The 21,308-nt window shown below is 45.1% G+C and overlaps 1 protein-coding gene across 1 annotated transcript in view; it reads right to left on the reverse strand.

The window, feature by feature from the left end:
* The window catches only part of SLC4A1 (solute carrier family 4 member 1 (Diego blood group)), a 66,228-nt gene that overhangs the window by 31,201 nt on the left and 13,719 nt on the right, over positions 1 to 21,308 (reverse strand). Inside the window, exons 4-9 of the mRNA XM_048517884.1 lie at positions 12,027 to 12,109; positions 9,633 to 9,810; positions 5,318 to 5,453; positions 3,105 to 3,249; positions 1,407 to 1,488; positions 463 to 647 (exon numbers count right to left, since the gene is read on the reverse strand). Of these exons, the coding sequence (XP_048373841.1) occupies positions 463 to 647; positions 1,407 to 1,488; positions 3,105 to 3,249; positions 5,318 to 5,453; positions 9,633 to 9,810; positions 12,027 to 12,109 (809 nt within the window). The remainder of the gene's footprint in view (positions 1 to 462; positions 648 to 1,406; positions 1,489 to 3,104; positions 3,250 to 5,317; positions 5,454 to 9,632; positions 9,811 to 12,026; positions 12,110 to 21,308) is intronic.

The raw sequence follows: 21,308 nt of genomic DNA on the forward strand, positions 1-21,308 counted from the left end.
ATTCCCTGCAAGCTAATGGAGATAATATTATTGGCCTACCTTGGAGGCAGACAATGGTAAACCATCTTTGTTCATCTCTTGCCTTGAAAACCCTACGGATTGGCTGCATCTTGACACCACCACCACCCCCATCTGGGAGAGGGACCCTGCCTGTCCCTCCTTTATTTTGGCCATCCAGTCACAGCCAACTTATGATAACCTATAGGGTTATCATAAACCCTATAGGGTTTCCAAGGTAAGAGATCAACAGAGGTGGGATTGCCGTTGCCTGCCTCTTGATATTCCTTGGGGGTCTCCCATTAAAAATACTAATCACAGCGAATGCTGCGTAGCTTCCCAGCTCTGATGAGATTGGGCTAGGCTGAGCTGTCCCGGTCAGGGCAATCCCTCCTCAGAAGCTTTCAAAGGAAGTGAGTCCATGGCAGTCTTGGGCAACTGGAGGTGAAGAAGTTTTCATCTTACCCTTTCAGACATCATTGTGGAGATGGTTCTCCCGATCTCATGATAGGTGGTATAGTGGGGATCTGGCCCCAAGACCACGAAAAGGAACCTGACAGGCACCGAGACCTCCAAGACTGGGTCCAGCTCTACAGCATCCTTCAAGCGTATGAAGGCTAGTGTGGGGCGGTCAAGGAGGGTAGCACAGCCTGGAGGGAGGATGGATAAGAACGGGGTATCATTTAAGGGTCTTGGCACAAGGAGAGAGAGGGGGGTGGGGGGGGAAGAAAAGATTATGAACGGGAAGGGTACAGAACTGAGAAGAGGCAAAGGAGCAGAATGGGGAAGAGGGAAGAGAAAGGAAGATAGCAAAGTGAGCACAGCTTGCAGTCAAGTTTTAATAACCCAGACAGAAAAATAGGTTGCCAGGCTGCTGGATCTTTCATCTCCCCCCAAAAAGTGTGGCATCATTCTTCACTTCCAGCCTGGAAAAAGTACATCTAGAGAGCATCCAATTTCTTGCCCCAGGAGATCCTACCGCCAAGTCATGAAGGCTATAACCCACATTTATGACTTGTCCTTAGCATGTATAAAACGTGGCAAGTCCCTTTGGCTAGGATGTCTAGTAACTATAATTCTCATTCCATGGGCCTCTGCCAGCCTTGCCAAGAAGGATTTTTTTTTTGAATGGGGAGGTTCAGGGGTTGAACCTTAGACTTTGTGCATGCAGTGGAAGTTCACAGTCACTGAATTACGGGTTCTCTCTACCAGAACCATAGTGGGGGGAACTGCACCTAGGGCACGTGTGTGCCCTATACCCCTGCCACATCCGCCCCTGCCCAGGAACATCCCCAGAATGCCCCTGCAGTGGCGCGCGCCCAGTGCAAGACACACACGCACCCCGGGTGCTACGCCACTTCTCTCTACCCTTCCTGTGACAGGACATTCACACGTGATAACATGCTTACCAACAAGGACCAACACGGCTTCTGAATCTGGCAGGATCTTCTCTAAAAGTGGCTTCTTAAAACCATGGGATCTTGGCTGTTCCTGCAACCAGAGGAATGACAGAAGATAATTTCACAGCTTGTTAATTTTTTTGAGATATTCAGCTATGGAGGGGAACATTCCTCATTCATCATCTGTCCCGATTTTGTGGGCAGAAATAACACCTTGAGAACACGCGTGGTATGCTGGTTAAGATTTTGAACTAGGATCTTGGGAAACCTAGGTTTGAATCTCCACTCTGCCATGAAAGCCAGCTAGGTGACCTTAGATCCGTCACACACTCTCAGACCTCTGAGGAATACCAGGGTTGTGACATGAAGACAGGCAAAGGCAAACCATCTCTGAATGTCTCTTGCCTTGAAAACCCCATGGGGTTGCCGTAAGATTGCTGTGACTTGAATACCAAAGGAAAAAAAAGCACCTCAGTGCTTCAGAGCTCGTACTGGTATTCAGGATGTTTTCCAGCGCTTTGTTATAGGAGAATGTAAGCCCTCTGACCGAATCAGAAATGTCCTGTTCTGTGCTAGGATTCAGGCCCGTACGAAGTATAATTATGAGAGCCACTGTGGTGTAGTGTGGTGTTTTAGTGTCAGACTAGGATCTAGGAAACCTGGGTTCTTATCCCCACTTATGCCAGGGAGGCATGCCAGGTAACCTTGGCCCAGTCACACTCATCCCGTAGCACTTAAATTACCTAGTTTCAGCTTTAAAATGGCAGGGTCCCTTTGTAGACATGAAGACACTGTCATATCTAGTTGGCCCCTGAGAAACATTGAAATAAAATAGCTTCTGAAAATACTAGGAGCCATAACAACCTAGCATCTGGGATTTTTCAGTCTGGGGTGGAATATGCAGCAATCTCGCCTACAGGTTGTGTGCTGCCATATAATTATTATTACTTAACTATTTCGTTTTTCTCTACCCCACCTTTCTCTCCAGTGAGCACCCAAAGCTTATACTGTTCTCCTTGCCTCCATTTTATCCTCACAACCACCCTGTGAGTCGAGCCAGGATGAACCCTCATGCAACTGTTTCGGTGCTTGGAAAAGACATGGTGGGGAGCATCTTGTCCAACAGGAGCATTTTTAAATCACTCATTTCGGGTCTTAAAATGGCAGTGATGTCCCCATGGTAGACAGAAGGACACCGTCACATCTAGTTTGGTGCTCAGCAAGATGTATTTCTCATAGTGGCAAAACATTAGGAGTAAAAACTACCAGACCACAGCCGCAAAGCCCGGAAAACCCACAACAGCCAACTCTTGTAGCTGCTTGTTCACTTGACACCATTCAAAGCATTTGGCTATTCTATATGCTTTTCTGCATTTTCATTTTCCTCACTTGTAGGACACCTGCTTCTTAGGGAAGGGGTTTTCCAGTTCTATATGTGCTTTGCTCCCTCTAGTGGTCGATTTGATATCAAACAGGTTTATGTCCAGCATATCTGTCTGCAGATTTACACCGTGGGTTTTTATGCTGAACATAAACTTGTGGGATGTTGAATCATCCACTACTGGGAGCAAAATACATGCAGAACAGCCCTCTTAACTGAAGAAACAGGAACTTACAAGCAAGAATGCAGAAAAGCCCTATGTTAGAACCAAGTCCAGGGTGGAGGATGCACTCTGCAGAAGATATAGGCTTTGTCTGCTGCTGTACCTGCTCCGAGCTGGGGGAAAGGGTCTTCATCTCAATTGAGTGATGCTCTTGCAACAGTGGCTGTGCTGTGTCTGCCTCTTCGCTGCCAGTCTGTTGTAACTTCCCAGGAGAAAGAGTGCCCAGTGAAGCCGACTCATCAGGATGACTGGTGAAGTATTTTGGGGAGGAGGGATATGGGATGAAAAAAGAAACAAAGGCAGGATAGGGACAAAAGGAGTTAATGGCTAAGACTTCAGAGCAAGAATTCATCCTGCAAATAATTAATATTAATACATTCTTTAATCCGTTTTTTATTATTGTTGTACTGTTGTCTATGCCAATAAAGGCTTGCTATGATATTAATACATTCTAGATTGCTGGTTTAATTAACAGAAACTAATAAAAATGAAGCCATCAGAGGAATTCCAAGTCATCTGCATCGATCCAGGGAATTGCAGGGAGAGCCAACGCGGTGCAGTGGTTTAGGCGTCAGACTCGGATCTGGGAAACACAGGTTTGAATCCCCACTCTGCCATGGAAATTTGTTGGGTAACCTTGGGCCAATCACATACTCTCAGCCCTGACCTTGGCTAGTATTAAGATGGGAGACCTCCAAAGAATGCTAGGGGTGTAAGACAGAGACAGGCAATGGCAAATCATCTCTGATTGTCTCCTGCCTAGAAAACCTTATGGGGTTGCCATAAGGCAGGTGTGACTTGATGGCAAAAAAGAAGGAACAAACTGCATATTTTGCAAAGGAAGACTTGCTTCTCTGCTGCAGCCCACTGAGTCTCCCAAAAATGTGTTGGCGGGGAAGGAGAAGATCCCCTGGAACTGCCCAGAAAGCAGAGGGTATGTATATTTTTTTAACAAAAAAGTGCATTTTGCACTTTATAAGACATATGCATTTTCTGTTGGTCTAAGACCATGGTGGCGAACCTTTGGCACTCCAGATGTTATGGACTACAATTCCCATCAGCCCCTGCCAGCATGGCCAATTGTAGTTCATAACATCTCAACAAATCTGAATCTGAGAGGAATGGCCATAAATTGCCCGACCTATTTCTGAAGATGGACATATGCTGCTGTTCCTTATGGCCACACCCACAACCTGTAGAGAACCTGGGTTTATTCCAATTTTTTTTTCCTCAGAGGAGCTAAGGGTGACATCCCTTCTCCCCTAAAATTCTCCATCTCACAATAAAAATGAGATGTCCCCCCCAATTAAAACTATTGTCCAAAACTTTTCTTAAGTGACTGGGAATATTTACATTTCTGATTTTTTTTTAAAAAAATTAACTATTGAATGACTTCAGAGCTGTCTTTTTCACTTGAATAATACTGAGCTTATTTTTTAACAGTTTTGTTGTGGCCCTGTTTTTTCGGGCAAATCATGTGAGTTTCTGAAAGGAAGCTTATTCTGCCCCCCACCCCTGCCCTCCACAGCCAACTTATGGCAACCCCATAGGGTTTTCAAGGCAAGAGATGATTGGAGATGGTTTGCCATTGCTTGCCTGTCTGTGGGCTGAGAGAGTTCTGGCCGAGCTGTGACCAGCCCAAGTTCACCCAGCAGGCTTCATGTGCTGGAGTGGGGACTCCGAGCCAGTTCTCCAGATCAGAGACTGCAGCTCTTAACAGCTCCACACTGGCTTCTACATCCAGCCAAAATGTACGTGGCCTAAGGATGCCAGCCTCCAGGTGCAACCAGGGGATCTCCTGGAACTACAACTCATCTGCAGACTATAGAGATCAGTTCTTCTGGCAAAAATGGCTGCTTTGGAGAGTGGGCTCTATGGTGCTGTATTCCACTGAGGTCCCTGTCTTCCCCACGCTCCACCCTCAAATCTCCAGAAATTTTCCAACCTGGAGCTACCAACCATTTCTCCCCACTTCCTACTGGTGGCCAAGTAGAACTTGGCAATCCTAGTAGGACCTTTCAAAGGTCTTTCCAAGTCAATCCAGCCTCTTTGCTGAACATTGTCATGATCATTATAACAGAGTCACCACTTTATCTATCATAAACAACCTGACCTGGCTTACCTTATCCAGCTTCAAATCTGTTCCCCCATATCCTTTTCCTCATTCTACTACTGATTACCTTTCTGTATGTGACCCCTAACCCAGCTTGAAATGTGCAGTTTGCATAATCCAGCCCAGATTTGCGATGGATTCCATTCCCCAGATGTCCAGCTAGGAACCCATTAGACTTTTAGATTGGTGTCTGACACTGATACCTGTGTTGAAGTAGGAGAGTTCTTAAAACCGCCTCTCGGTCCTGTGGTTTGAGATGGCCTCCGTCAATCATGTGGTCAAGTATCTGATTGGCAATTCCAGCTAGACTCCTCTCTGGAAGATCTAGAAGAACAATCCCTAGAGGGGCAAGAGGAGAGGAATATCTGTGCTAAACATCTGGCAACTCAGAAGAGCCCCTTCTAGCCTTTACAACGTTCAAAGGAGGGAATATTAGGAACTTTTCCAGGTAAACTTTGGTGTGGTTTGTTTTGTATGTGTGTGATAAACACAGTGTGATAAACACAGTGTGATAAACTGTGATAAACACAGTTGTTACTCCTTTCTTGAAGGGGATCCAGAATATTTTGTTCTGTGATTGTGGTACAGAGGATTGGAGTGTGTGGATTTTTCCAAGCAAGACTGACCACGAGTCACCTTTACAAAATAATGATTGAATATGATTGAAGGATAGAGCATTCAGGGTGATTCTGAGAACATCTGTTCTAGGTAAGTTAAAAGCACTCTTTCTATAAGGGAAGGCTGACAGTATTAAAATTGTGTCATCACATAACCAATATAAAAATATAGATTTTGAAATGTAGAAATATTTTGAAATATAGAAATATAGATTTTGTATTTTTCAGAAACTAAATGTTTTCCAGACAGTAGTTCCAGGATTAGAGATATATTGTTCCACAAACATTGACCTCCCACCTTCAAATAACTAAGATTTTCTATTTTTAAAAAAACTGGTGTCATAAAAGCTTCATAGTTGTAGATCACATGCACAGCATTACATAAAAAAAGTTATTTTTTGTATCCTCTGAAGATGCCAGCCACAGATGCAGGAGAAAAAGCTACTAACTAGAACATGGCCATACAGCTCAGAAACCACACAGCACCCAGTGATTCCAGCCGTGAAAGCCTTCGACAATACTTTTTGCATGGCAGACAAATCTTAAAAGGGAGGCAGACCATCAAAGTGTGGAATATCTCTATTTCTTACCACTTTTTTTCCTGATGAATAATGCTTTGGGCAAACCTTTTTACAATACAAAATTTAGTAAAACGACTAGCAGGTGGAAGAATCGTATGAAGGCTAAATATGGCCAGTGGCATGCCAGTTGATCACTCCTGGTTTCCACAACAAAAATATAAGCACCCACCAATCACATTCAGCTGAAGTCCACTCTCTTTCATTTCACCACTTTTGTTCTGGCTCAAAGCCCCATATACACCTGGCACCATCAATTACATAGGGTTGCCAACTCCGGTTTGGGAAATACCTGGAGATTTGGAGGGTGGAGTTTGGGGAGGGGGAGGGGCTTCAATGCGGTTTAATGCCATGGAGTCTCCATTGCAAAGCAACCATTTTCTCCAGGTGAACTGATCTCCAGGTGAACTGTTATCCAGAGATCACTTTTTTACTTTAATTTTAATAAGCCTTTATTGGCATAAATTATAACAGTATTACAGTACAATGACAGTACAAACAACATATGAACAGCTGAGCAAAGCAAAGTTAAGCCTTCGCAATTTCGAGCAGAAAATTTGCAACTATCTCACAAAATGTCAAATCAGTACTATTCAACAAGTAAGGTCTCCTGTAGTAGTCCGGCAACTGAAAACAATTTGCCAAAATTGAGTCCTTATATTTGGACCGGATCTCTTTCAGGCCTAGGGCATTTAAACAAAGAGTGCATAAGTGTTTTCACACTGCCATTATTACATGGGCAAAATCTTTTGGTTCGATCAATGTTCCTGTATCTTCCAGTCAGAAGAGCCGAAGGTAATACATTAAATCTTGCAGTTGCCCGGGCTCTTCTTTGTTTAGGATTTGACAAAAGATGAAGATACATGGCCATACTTCTTGGCTGGACTGGGAAATCAGTTGTAATGGCAGGAGATTTCCATTCACCACTTGGAGGCTGGCAACCCTCATTACATTAGCAATTGAGGAGGATGAATAGCTCACTGGTAATCTCAGGTTCAGTCTCTAGATCTCCTGCCAAATATTCCAGCTAACAGGAATGATTAAGACCTCTACCTGCCTGAGGCTTTTCCACACGATTTTTTTCATATAGCTTTTGTACCCATATTTTGGTTTATGCCCCAGTTTTCAAACACATTTTTGTTCCGTTAATTTTAGCCTCCCGTGGCCATTTTGTTCTGGTCCTTTAGCCCCAAATCATTTTCTGGAAGCCATTTTGAATTGGCGCTTTCCTCATGCATAATGTTTCTGTTGGTTTTCCTTGTTCTCTCCACTCCCTCCCACTATTCAGTGATTGGACTGTTATTATTGTCAAACCAATCCCTATTCCCGCCCTGAAAATGGGCGCTTTTTCGTTTCTTTTTAAAAGCCCCCCAAATATCAATATAATGTTATATTGGTTCTGGTGGGTTTTCTGGGCTGTGTGGCCATGGTCTGGTGGACCTTGTTCCTAATGTTTCGCCTGCATCTGTGGCTGGCATCTTCGGAGGTGTATCACAGAGGGGAGTCTGTTACACACATTGTCCTATGACACACTGTTTCTATTACACACTGTCACACAGAGTGTAACAGACTTCCCTCTGTGATACACCTCTGAAGATGCCAGCCACAGATGCAGGCAAAACGTTAGGAACAAGATCCACCAGACCATGGCCACATAGCCCGGAAAACCCACCAGATCCAGTTGAATCTGGCCATGAAAGCCTTCGACAATACAGTGTAATGATAGTTTAAACAAGTTCTCTGAATTCCCAGATTTAATTTTTTTTTAAGTAAGGTTCTACCTTCTTTTTTCTTACATTGATATTTTCGGGCTTTTTTGAAAGTGAGGGAGTGCTGGGACCCCATCGATGACCTCACCAATGACAACAGCATCCTCCTTTGAAAATATTCATTATTGAAGGCAGGTGTGGAACAAAAAGAAACTGACCCCACAACTGTGAAAATGCACAAGGAGGGCAGACATGTGGAAGATGCTCAAACTGATTCTAATGTTTGTGGGTTAACAACAGTCAAGAAATTCAGGAATCAGTCACGTGCACTAAAAAGTCTGAAACCCTAGAAGGCACGGGCACTGTAAATTGCAGAAGATCAAGAATTCCTTGATCTTCAAAGCAGCTGCCTAGAGCTTCTCATTAGCTCTTCAAAAATCTTGGGAAAATTCTAATCAAGGATCCCTGTTCTGGCCCTTCAAGAAGAGAATAGGAAGATAGAATGGAGAAACAGTGGGTGGGCTCAGGAAAAGGCAGCCTCTCATATTCAGCTTGTCTTTTTCCTCACAATATTTGGTCCAGAATGTTCCCTAAATGCGGCATAGGATGACATGGGAGTATCACAACGCCACTGCTGCAGTGCGTAGGCCTGTCTCTCCTTGTAGTTGAGGGACTGTCATGGGTCGTTGTGACACCACAGATGACTAGGGACAATCTGCCCCTTTCTCAGTTTCTAGATATTATTTTCTCCTCTGCTTTCTTCCCTCAGGTGAAACCTTCCCAGCAATATTATTTAAACACTCATAATTGTATAAAACTAGGGAACCCAAGAATGATCTCTCCTTTCAGCATTGGGGGAGGGAGGGGATTAAAAAATCACCAATTTTAATTTTTTTAAAATAGGAGGCAATTTAGTAGCATCTGGATATTGGTATTGATCAGGAATATACTAAGCTGGAAGCAGAAGGCAAGGAAAAACATTTAAAGGGACAATGGCTCTGAGAAATCCAGGTGGAAATTACCTTTTATGTTTCAAATCTTACTGTAAATCAAGTCTGAAAGAAGAGAGGACAACAGGGAAAACAATGGAATTTTATGGGTTGCTAAGGATATAATCTAAATTCTTGATGAAATATGAATTGCTGATATTTGAGGCTAAATGGAAGCAACCTTGGTGAGGAGAATTAGCATAGGACTTGTGTAAGATGACAACCAATGTGGTGTAATGGTCAAAGGGTCAAGCTGGGATCTGGGAAACCCGGGTTTGAATCCCCACTCTGCCCTGGAAACTTCCTGAGTGATTTTGGGCCAGTCTCACACCTAGACCTTGGCAAGTATTTGGATGAGAGACCTCCAAGGAATACCAGGATTGTGACATGGAACAGGCAATGGCAAACCACCTCTGAATGTCTCTTGCCTTGAAAACCCTACAGTGTCTCCATAAGTCAATTGTGACTGGATGGCAAAACACACCTACCCAAGGAAAGTTCAACAATGAAAGCATTCCTGTTAGTCCTACGCACGGCCCGGTGGATAGTTCATAAATGGTGTGGAGAATGCTTGATTCTTCAATACTGAAGTAAGACATAAAAAGGCCCCAGTCCTTTCCCTCACCTTTAGTAAAAGCCCTGCGCACTTCCATAAGGCTGTGGAAAGTCAGGTACGAGAGGTGAGGTCTCCCCCAATGTCCCATTTCTTCAAAGTCCTCTTCAAGTTTGATCCAATGAGAGGCCTCCATCCAGCGCAGCTCACTGTTCTTATCCATGACCAGTTCATGAAGTTCCACGTATGCCTGGGGAAGAAGCAAATGCCTATTAGCATAACTGGCGCTTAAGATTTTAAGGGCTTATTTTGGCTTTTGTCAGCCAGATATGGAACTGAACAGCCAAAGCTGCTTCAAGCATGGGACAGTGAGGGGATGTCACTTGTTGAATTCCTGCCTGCTGTGCTGCTGCTAAAAACACAAGGAGCCCTGACCGAAAGAAAGTAATCCTTTATCAGGGCAGTGAAGTGCTGGTGGAAGCTGGCATCAAGTCACAGCTATAATATAACACCCTTCTTGATGGGTTTTCAAGGCCAGAGATGAACAGAGGTAGTTTGCCATTGCATGCCTCTGCAAAGCAACTCTGGACCTTCTTAGTGGTCTCCCGTCCAGGGACTAACTAAGCCAAGCCAACCCTGCTTAGCTTTCAAGATTCAGTGAGATAAAACCAGCTTAAGCCATTCAGAGCAGAGCAGGGCAAAATAGGGTGCTTCTAAAGACTGAACCACAGTTGAACATACTCGGAAAGTAGCCTCACTCATGTGCACATGTCCTGCTTAACAAATCTGGCACCGAGACACTGAAATTCTGTGCCATACAGATTTGCCTGAGTTGTAGCTGTGAGCTGAACATGCTGGTGTTGGCATCATGGTGAATGATAATATGCATGTTTCCTTCTGCATCCTAACAGTCAGACGGTAGGGACAGTTGACCATGAAACAGACACTTCCTGCCATCGTTGATATATGAAGTCAGAATGGCATCAGCAAAGCACTGAGATCATTAATGGTGGAATTCTGGAACACTCCGCATGCACCTCCTGATGCATACTGATGCCAGGGGTCTCCCAACTCTGTGCTTGTGAGTGCCATGGCACCTAGCAGTACCAGTTCTAGAGACCACCAAGTGGATGGGCCTATGTAGGGCTTTTATCCAGCAATGACTATCAGAGATTTGATGGGCTGTGCAGATTTTAAAAAATGTTGCTGCCACCACAGTACAAAGATCTTTACTGAGTGACTGAAGGTAATCTGTGGATATCATTTTGTAGTTGGCTCTGTTTCCTGCAGCAGCCAGACAGTTTTATACCACCCATTTTGTTAGTGAGTCCACCAGGCTGTATCAGATTTCCAGCTGTGCCCACAGGTTCAAAAAGGCTTATGCGGGCCCATCTTTTTAAAGGAAACATTGTGTGAGTTGACAGAAGAAGGGGTCATTGGGGTTTTCATGTTTTTATTGTCCTTTGGGTTTTTTATTAGTGTTTATGATATTTTATCGTTTCACAGGTTTTCTAAATAAACATTGCAAGCTGCCTCAAAAGCTTCGAAGAGGCATGATAATCATGCAGTGGCTGTGTAAAACTTACTTTGGTGGAGACTACAAACACATACAGAGGAAATTGGTCCTCAGCAAACTTATGAACCAAACACGTTGCTAACTTCAGGATTTGGGGGAGGTGGCATCATGAAAGGCACCTTCAGTAGATCCCTTAACTTTGGAAGAAGAAGAAGAGTTGGATTTATATCCCTGCTTTCTCTCCTGTAAGGAGACTCAAAGGGGCTTACAAACTCCTTTCCCTTCCCCCCTCACAGCAAACACCCTGTGAGGTAGGTGGGGTTGAGAGAGCTCTGAAGAACTGTGACTAGCCCAAGGTCACCCAGCTGGCGTGTGTGGGAGTGCACAGGCTAATCTGAATTCCCCAGATAAGCCTCTACAGTTTAAGCAGCAGAGTGGGGAATTAAACCTGGTTCCTCCAGATTAGAGCAGGCAAGCCTAGGATTCTCAGGTGCTTTTTGAATGGATTGGGACTGGGCATCTGCTAATCCTGGGCAATCTTCTTTTGCTGCGGCTGCGCAGCACAGGCCAACTGGATCCAACAAACAGCTTTTCTGCATTCTCTTTTTCCTAGCTTGTATGTTCCTGTTTCTTTGGGGGGGGGGAAGGGGTCTGTTCTGCATTTGTTTTGCTTCCTCTAGTGGTCAATATTTCCCTGCAAGTTTTTATGCCAGACATAGATATAAAACACATCTAGAACAGACCCTTCCCCTCCCCACCGCTTGGTGATCCATTTAGAGTCTCCTCCGGGGATGAGTATGGCTCCAATGCAAATCTGAATGAATGAATGAATGAATGAATGAATGAATGAATGATGACGACAACAACAATAACAACAACAACAAGTGAGGAAAATGAGAATGTGGGAAAGCCCCAAGTCACTGAAATCTCTCTTGGCCTTAGGAACTTACCTCATGGGCCTTCCAGGAGGTGGGTGTTTGGGCAGCCCCCCCTCTTCTTGATGCCTGCAGAGCCTCCTCGTCTGAGGAGGAACCTGTCAAGAAGAAAAGGAATGTGTTTGAGTTTGTTTCTGTTATGTATCTTGTTTCTCAAAGGAATGGGGCGCAACATGTATGTGGCAATCTTCTCTGCTCACACCAACCATGTAAGTCAGGCTATGTGGAAAGGCAGTGACTTTCCACACAGGGAATGAAAGATTTGAACCCCCTTTCTCTCCTTGCAAGTTCCAGAATTACAGGGATGCTCAATCAACACTGTTTCTGGACTGTTTCCCTGCTTTTAGCCCAGGTGTGCCTCAAGTGCATGGCAAAAAGTTTCTTCATCAATATCCATGTTGTTTGAGGTATGTGCTTTCCAGTTTCTCTCTCAGGCAGTAGGCGTTGCTGCATTCTCAGTTTCCTTGTTTGTAATTTCTCGTTTCTGAGGGAGGGGTGTCAGTTCCTTGTGTGTTTTGATCAATTCAATATCATACGAGTTTATGTACAGAATATCTCCCTGTAGATTTAAACTGCAGGTTTTTATTTTGGAGATAAACCTCTGTGATGTTGAATTGACCACTGGTGGGGATAAAACATGTGCAGAACAGGAAAACAGTCCCTTGTAACTGGAACTTACTAGCAAGGAAACTGAGAATGCAGAAAACCCGAGTATCATCCACTTTGAGGTCGAATCCCCACTACCGTCTTAGCCAGGTTTCAGAACACAAACTAGCCAGGTTTGAGGGACCACCTCCCCATTGCTTGCGTGGCAGATTCCGTTTCTGGCGCTGATTCTCCCCGTTAATCTGCGTTCCGGCAGGACCTGGTTGCAAGTGGCATAGACCCCATTAACACGGTTCAGAGCTGATCCAAGGGGAGGGGTGAGGGTTGAAACCCTGACTCGTTTCCCGCCCTGGAGTGTGACACGGAATTCGGGCAACCAATCAGTGCTGCGATGTGCGCGCAGCCTTTCCTTGGTTTCATTTCCGCTTTTGCGATCAGCCAATAGAAGGGGACGCAAACGTTAAACATGTAACTTTGAATCGATAATGGTTTACACAGGTTAAACTTTCACACGTTGGGTTTTTTTGATCACGCCCCTACAATGTATGTTTCCACAGTGGGAAAAGGTCCCGCCCCATCAAGGCATGCCAGCCAATCATGGGAGACTGGCGAAGCAAGCTCGCCTGGTAGTGGGGATTGCTAAGAGTTCTGCAACCGGGTGTGTCTGCTGTGTGCTCGCTGCGGTGGGGAGGGAGAAACTCCAATGAAGAAGACACAGTTTCACAACGAACAGGTTTGGATCTACATGCAAATTTCAAGTGGGGATTCGACCTTAAATAACTCAATCGCCCTTTTTACAAATGCCATATGAGCCATGTACTTGGGGATGGTGGGCATAGATATATAAGCATTCACTATAACTGTCCACAGTAAAGACTTCCAGGAGCACTGTTTATTTTGAGGGAAATACATCTGGCCTCTGTCCCAGTTTGGTGTTTTTTTTGGTTGGGTTTGGGTTGGTGATAGGAATTGCCCTTTTCCATGCAATCTTGTGGGGGCAGAGAAAATTCACCTAATTAACTAGCCTCAGGAGCAGTGGCATAGTGCCCACAGGGCGAGGGGGCGCGACGCCCCAGGCGGAGCCACAGTGGAGGCATGGCCAGCCTGTGGAGGGGGTGTTCCAGGGGTGTTCTGGGGTGGGGGGGGTGGCGCTACAGCAAGGGTGCAGGGCGCGCATGCACCCTGGGGCAGTTTCCCCTCACTCCGCCCGTTCTCTGGTGCACAGTCAGAGTTTGTGTTTCATATGTTCCCTTTGCTTCAAACTACATGGAAGCATAGGAACTGTACGGTTCTCCTGACTGTTCCCTCTTCTCTGCATCCTTTATAGGGTTTATAATATAATGGATCTAAACAGCCCCCAAAGTTGCATTCTGCTATCTCTGAAATAGTAGGGATTGGTCTAGTGGAGGCTGTCAAGAAGAGTTGGATTTATATCCCCCCTTTCTCTCCTGTTAGGAGACTCAAAGGGGCTGACAAACTCCTCCCCCCCCCCCAACAAACACCCTGTGATGTAGGTGGGGCTGAGAGAGCTCAGAAAAACTGTGACTAGCCCAAGGTCACCCAGCTGGCATGTGTTGGAGTGTACAGGATAATCTGAATTCCCCAAAAAAGCCTCCACAGCTCAGGTGGCAGAGCGGGGAATGAAACCCGGTTCCTCCAGATTAGAGTACACCTGCTCTTAACCACTACGCCACTGCTGCTCAGCGTGGTGTGGTGGTTAAGAGTGGTAGACTCTAATGTGGAGTACCAGGATTGATTCCCTACTCCTCCAAATCAGTGGTGGACTCTTATCTGGTGAACTGAATTTGTTTCCCTGCTCCTTCACATGAGGCCTGCTGGATGAACTTGGGCTAGGTGGATTTAGTTTAAACACCATTGAAAGTGATGCTGTTTGGGGTCCCTAGTTTAAACACCATTGAAAGTGATACCACTTTCAATGGTGTTTAAAGTAGGGACCCCAGATTTTCCTTTTAAATCCACAAAGGGAGAATCTGGGGTCCCCAGTTTAAACACCATTGAAAGTGATACTGGGGGTTTTTTGGGGGGTGGGGAGAGAATCCATCCCCAATCAGTTTCAATGGTGTTTAAACTAGGGACCACAGATTCTCCCTTTAAGGTGGGCGCCACAGGTTGAGGGAGGGTGCTGACTCTCTGGAGCCAGAGCCCATGCCAGCACGCCGACTCAACCCCTTCTGGCCTGCCTAGCAGTAGATCTGGGCCCATTCCTGCCTTCCCAAGCAGTAGACCTCGACCCCTTGCTGCCTGCCCAAGTGGTAGACCTGGGCCCCTTGCTGCCTGCCCAAGTGGTAGACCTGGGCCCCTTGCTGCCTGCCCAAGTGGTAGACCTGGGCCCTTCTGGCCTGCCCAGCAGTAGACCTGGGTGCTCCTTCATGAGATCGGCAGACAGCTTGATTTCTCTCCCCCCTCCACTGTATCTAGGGAAAATGGAGCGGGGGTGGGTGGGGGTGGAAAACTCAGATTGTGCCCCAGGCTCCATTTCCCCTAGATATGCCTCTGCTCCTGGGGAGAGCAGGAGCCGGCAGCAGGGAAATGCAGGGGGCGGGGTTATGCAATGTGGGAGGGCTATGTGACACGCAGGGGGCGCCAGAGGACGTTTTGTCCCTGGGTACCACTCCCCTTCCAATACACCTCTGGCAGAAGTTCCCCAGGACTCAGGTCTTTTACATGACCTCCTTTTTGACCCTTTTAACAGAGATGCCAGGGATCAAACCTAGGACGTTCTGCACACCAAGAAAATGCTCCGTAGCTAAGCTGCAGCCCTTCTCTTAAAAGAGGAGAGGAGGGGTTTGGATTTATACCCCACTTTTCTCAACCACAAGGAGTCTCAAAGTGGCTTACAAGCTCTTTCCCTTCCTCTTGTGGGGTAGGTGAGGCTGAGAGAGTTCTGAGAGTTTAAACTGGGGACCTCACATTCCTTCACATGCACGCTGAAGGGGTGGATTTAAAAGGAGAATCTGAGGAAATTTGGGGGGTGCCTGCTGTTTGGCGCAATTGTTAACTTAGCAGCACCAAAATATCAGAGTATCTTTAGGAGACTCTCCTGATGATACCACCCAGCTTTGGTGAAGTTTGGTTCAGGGGGTCCAAAGTTATGGACCCTCAAAGGTGTGGCCCCCATCTCCTATTAGCTCCCATTAGAAACAATGTGGGATGGAGGCACCCCCTTTGGGAGTCCATAACTTTGGACCCCCTAAACCAAACCTCACCAAACCTGGATGGTATCATCAGGAGAGTCTTCCAAAAAGTCCCTGTAAGTTTGGTGCTGCTAGCCTAAAAACTGCTCCCTGCAGGCAAAAAACTGAAAAAAATACATTAAAATACAAAAAACCACAAACAAACCTGAATTTTTTGAACCCCCGCTCATAACCAAATGGCTCCCTATTTCCCCATGGCAGATACGCCCCCGACTTCTGCCAGTCTGAGCAGGCAATACTAAACTTGGCTTTCTGGGTTTTCTGGGTGTGGCTGTGTTTTAGTAGTTTTTGTGCCTAATGTTTCACCTACATCCATGGCCGGCATCTTCAGAGGCATGTCATGGTAAGATGTGCTTCTCTCCAAAGTACCGTCTCTGAAGATGTCAGTCATAGATTCGGGCAAAACGTTAGGAGCAAAAACTACCAGACCATGACCACACAGCCCGGAAAACCCACCTCAGTCAGTTGATTCGGGCCATGAAAACCTTCGACAATACAATACTGATTTCCATGAACCAATGACCTGATTCAGTATAAGGCTCATTCCGCACCTGCAGAATAATGCACTTTCAAACTGCTTTCAGTGCTCTTTGAAGCTGTGCGGAATAGCAAAATCCACTTGCAAACAGTTGTGAAAGTGGTTTGAAAACGCATTCTTTTGCGTGTGCGGAAGGGGCCTCAGACAGGATTCAAGGCAACTTGTACATTCAAAAGGGACTTGAAAAAACCCAAAATTCCTAAATTGCTGTCTTACTTGATTCATACTGCCAAATGTAGCAAGGAGACAAGGACAATAACTTTGTGGGCCAGCCAGCTCAGATCCTAACCTTCACGTCCTCTCTGTTGTGATTTGTATAATGTGTGGTTTCTTCTTCATTCCCACCCAACCACCACCACCACGTAAACATTTTTTAGCTATTCTCAAATAAGTTTGGGGCCAGACAAACAACATCGTACGGCACCTTAAAGGGTATAACCTTTCTTGAGTTGGAGCCTTCTGCATCTGGAATATGGTTTGGAAATGTCAGTGTTTGTTTTGTCTGGGAAGCCAGCTGCCAAAAAAGACCTTTAGTTTCAATTCAGCAGAAGAAAAAAAGAGGTTTACTGTAGTTTACTGTGGCTCCCTCTGCTATTAGAAGGAGGTCTTTTGCCAGTGACTGGAAAGGTCATCGAGGACTTCCGTGTGCCAGTTTCGGTCTATGCTCCACCTATTAAAGATGACCTTTGACCTCAGAGATATAAAGGAAGGTTCCAGGTTGGGATGTGGGGTAGGCTTGCCAGATCCAGGTTGGGAAACTCCTGGAGGTTTAGGGGTGGAGCCTGGAGAGGACTGGGACCTCAGTGGGACACAGTGCCATGGAGTCCACTCTCCAGAGCATCCATTTTATCCAGGTGAACTGACATCTGTAGTCTAAAGGTAATTCTGAGGGATCCCCAGTTCCCACCTGGAGGCTGGCATCTCTATCAGACCTTAAGCAGTCTGGGGCCCAGGTACCTTCAGTATTGTCTCTCCCATTATGTCTCCCAAAGGTCACTAAGACAGATTCATGAAAATCTACTGGTGACCCCTGGCCCAAATGATGTCTGGCTTGCCTCAGGCTAGGAACCTGGTGGAAAATTCTGTCAAGTGAGATCCGAGCCCCGCAGGACTTAATGAAATTCCACAGGGCCTGTAAAATCTAACTAGTTGAGGCATATGGTTGAGACAATCACAGTTCTAATAATCTGTCCTCCCTCTTTCCCCCTCCTCCTCACCTTTTGCCATTGTTTTAGTTTTGTATTTTGCTCTATTTTTATTTACTCTGTCCTCTTATTTTCCTCTCTTTCTATTGTGTCCTAATTTCACTGAAATGCACATTGCCATCTGGTTCTAGAATTGTTAATGGTTGGATGGAAATCTTGTTTTTAAACTGACACTGTATGTTCTGTGGATGTTGGAAGCCTCCCTGAGCCTGCACGGGGAAGGCGACGCACAGAACTATTAATGAATGAACAAAAGCACCTTGCAAGAGTAAAAAAGTTGGCTATGGAAAGTCACACAATTTGTTAATAGATAAGGTGATATTTGTGCCACAGAACTCATGATTTCCAGTTCCTTTGCCTCTGAACTTCATGGCCCCTTTATTTCTGATCAGGGCAAGAAATGTAGTTCCACGTAATGTACGGAAGGACTCTAATCTGTACAAGGCAGGGTGACTTTAAAAATGCATTTTTGACAATAAGGGGAGGGGCGGCTAGTATGTCTCTCATTACCATTGCATTTAACAAACATGATCTATTTCGGTTTACTTTGGTATTTATTTGCTGAATTTGCATACCAGGTGTAACTCCCCTTCGACTTGCCCCATTCTTATCCTTGCCTGCAGCTGTTTACTGTGAAGTAACATTTGAAACCCACCACTTTCTCACAGACCCATGAAATCCAGAAGATGGTGTGCCAGAGACGGAGTGCTTGACTACAAACAACTGCAGAAGATTCAAGCAAGAGAGCCAAGTCAGGTGCAAAGAGCCTCAAAGTATTATCACCAGTCACTTTTTTTGTTTGCCCTGGAGAAACAATCCTGCAATATAGTCCCCTGTCACATTCTGAGCCTTAAATAAATTCCGTCCACCACATTATTAGAAGGGAAATTATATTAGAGCACAAATCCTGCCCCTGGATCACATTCTTTTTGTTTAAGACTTTTCCACAAATACACTCTCAGAGGAGCGTTTTGTTCCAATGAGAGATAGCCTGTTGGAAATCTGATTTTGGCGTTCAAATTGCTAACGTTGCGGGACATTCTGATGTTTCACTTGGGGAAAACTCCTCCTCCCCATCTTCCTATGCTACTCAGAACGACCAGTACTAAATGTATTTCTTACATCTCTCTGGAGCCACACTCTGTTATGGCATTGATCATTTATGATAAATATCCCAGCTGTGCTTATCATCACAGAGATCCAATTTAGGGCATCCCCCAACATGCAAGCCAGGTTTTATTTCATGCCACAGCTCAGCCCTTTCATGCCAGAAACCACAGATGGAAGGATGCCCTCTGAGCAGGCCCAGAGAGCCCACAGGTAAAATAGTTTCCAGAACACGTCACTTCTAGTCACACACACACATATCCTGAAGTCTCTTTTGCCAGAAATGCTGTGAATAACAAAGACTTCTCCTTGCTCCATAATCTGGAAGTTTTGGGATACCCTTTCCATGCAGCCTATTTTCTTTGTACACTCTTTTATAAAAACCCTCTGAAACATCAACGTTGTCTGTATTCCTCTGTGATCCTAGTGCTGATGGCCTCTACTATTGCACCCTACCCCACAGACCACTTACCAAGGAAGCAGGCAATGTCCTCGATCCAGCATCCAAAGCAAAATAACTCATGGGGTTTCGGCTCTATAAACCCCTCTTTGGCAGACAGGACAGAACTCCCCGTCCCCACCCTCACATTCCTGTCACAAGTGGCTTTTGTGTTCATGGTAAATTCAAAAGCACTCTAAACTGTGCTGACAGTAAATATAAGTCCCTCAGGCTCCTACCTCGGTGAGGGGACCAGCCCCTGAGGCTTCCAGGTAGTTAACTCTAGGTGGGAAGGGTTGGTGAGTAACTAATTCTTCATATCTCAGGTTAACTGTTAAGACCAAGGCTAGTCTGTTTATGGTATTTGATCAGAGCTCCAGGCAAATATTGGGCTCTTGCCTCAACCATAATTATTTGGAACAATAATAGCAAGTGTGACTCTTTAGCTTCCAACACTGGACTTCTTTGAAACTCTCATTCCTTACACGGTTATAACTTCCTTTTCTCTGCACAGTGCAGGCGTTTCAAAGATGCAGGCAAATTTAAAATGTTGATTTTCAGGCAGAATTTGTTTCAGTTATTTGCTGCTCCGGGCAAAAGGAGCCAGAACAGCAGAAGATAACAAAATTAGTGGAGGAAAGTTGAGGAAGGAAGGTTTGCTCCACATTTTCTGGGAAATACTGACAAATGGGACATGATTTGGGAGGAATGTTTGGGGGCCATATTCCATTTGTTGATGTTCCTGTTGCCTCTCAGATTTTACTATATTTGACAATTCAATCCTATGCAAAGTTACCTTGGTCTAAACTCACCGATTTAAACAGGATGGAGATTGGAGCAATTCTGCATATGCTTTCAATGTAGATCAGAGATCTTACCATTCTGAAATTTCACTGCAGAGAAGCGCAAAACCCTATACTAGAAGCAAAGTTCAGTATATAGACAGTCTCAATTTGCATCCTCTGTTAAATCAAGTTATGGCCACAAAGACGGGCCTGAAATTGTGTTGTCAACTATAAATTAAATAAATAAAATCCATAAAATAAGCCATCTCAGAAACCAAATCTGGGAGTGAGTGCACCAGGAAAGAACCAAGCAACATTTCCAGCGGTCAGAGGGCAAAGTTATACTAAGGTCTGTTGTAGCAAGTGAATTTGTGATGTGGGATTGAATCAAACAAAACACAGGCAGCCTAGAAGTGGTTTATCTGTTTTAACTGTTGATTTCTTATGATTTTAAATTGAAGCTGAACTTTTAGGGAATGTCCCCAGAAGCCAGCCTTCCCTCTGCTTCTATTCAACCTTTCACCTGTAATCACCCCCTTTCCTCCCTCTCTTGCCTCCATTAACAAAAATTAAACCATAAAACTGGCTCATATTCATCTTTGAATATCAGCAGTGCCACAGAGGAGTCACACAGTTTCTTTCCCGGAAGTGTCTTGCTCTTGGCAATTGTACAAATTGGCCCTTCCCAATTCTTTCCTCCGCCCCCTCACTTTCCCCTCACACCAATTACCGAAAGGAACAGCTTTTAACCAGCGGTGGGCAGACAAAGTTCAGATCCGAGCTGCCTGTGTCCTCATTTCAAACAGAAACTTTATTTATTATCAATAGTAGACCGTTCAAGGAGATGCTGAAAGCAAACAGCTTCCTTTATGACCGATTGCCTGATAAGAGAGCAAAGCTTTCCGCAGGGAAGACCTGAAGCAGCTGCCACAAAATGTGGACCAGAAACTGATACCCCAACCATTGTCAGGAAGGGAGCAGTTTTGCCGAGCGTGTTGTTCATCACATTCCTATTCACAATTGTCTCTTGGTTTTTCAGAAGAACTAGAGCATCTGTCAGAGGGATTGCCTCTGGACTGGTCCTAGGCCACACATTTCTGCTTTTATTTAGGCACAGTAACTGGAGAAATGGGTGTCTCCTAATCATAACAGGAAAATGGACAGTTTGATAGAGGCTGCAGAATTCAAAATTCAGAGGGCTAAAATCAATGTGGTTTGGAAGGGAGTTCTGGGCTGGGAACTACCTGGAGATTTTGGGGGGGGGGAGCTTTTTGCTATGGCAGGGACTTTTCCCGTACAGAACATTTTAAATGTTTTGCAAACGTTTTTAAAAAAGCTGTTTTGACTTTTTTTGTCTGCATAGTGTGGAAAAATAAAGTGTTTCCTGAAAAAAGCGTTCTTT

The sequence above is a fragment of the Sphaerodactylus townsendi genome, linkage group LG15, assembly GCF_021028975.2.
Source record: "Sphaerodactylus townsendi isolate TG3544 linkage group LG15, MPM_Stown_v2.3, whole genome shotgun sequence".
Classification (NCBI taxonomy): Eukaryota; Metazoa; Chordata; class Lepidosauria; order Squamata; family Sphaerodactylidae; genus Sphaerodactylus; species Sphaerodactylus townsendi.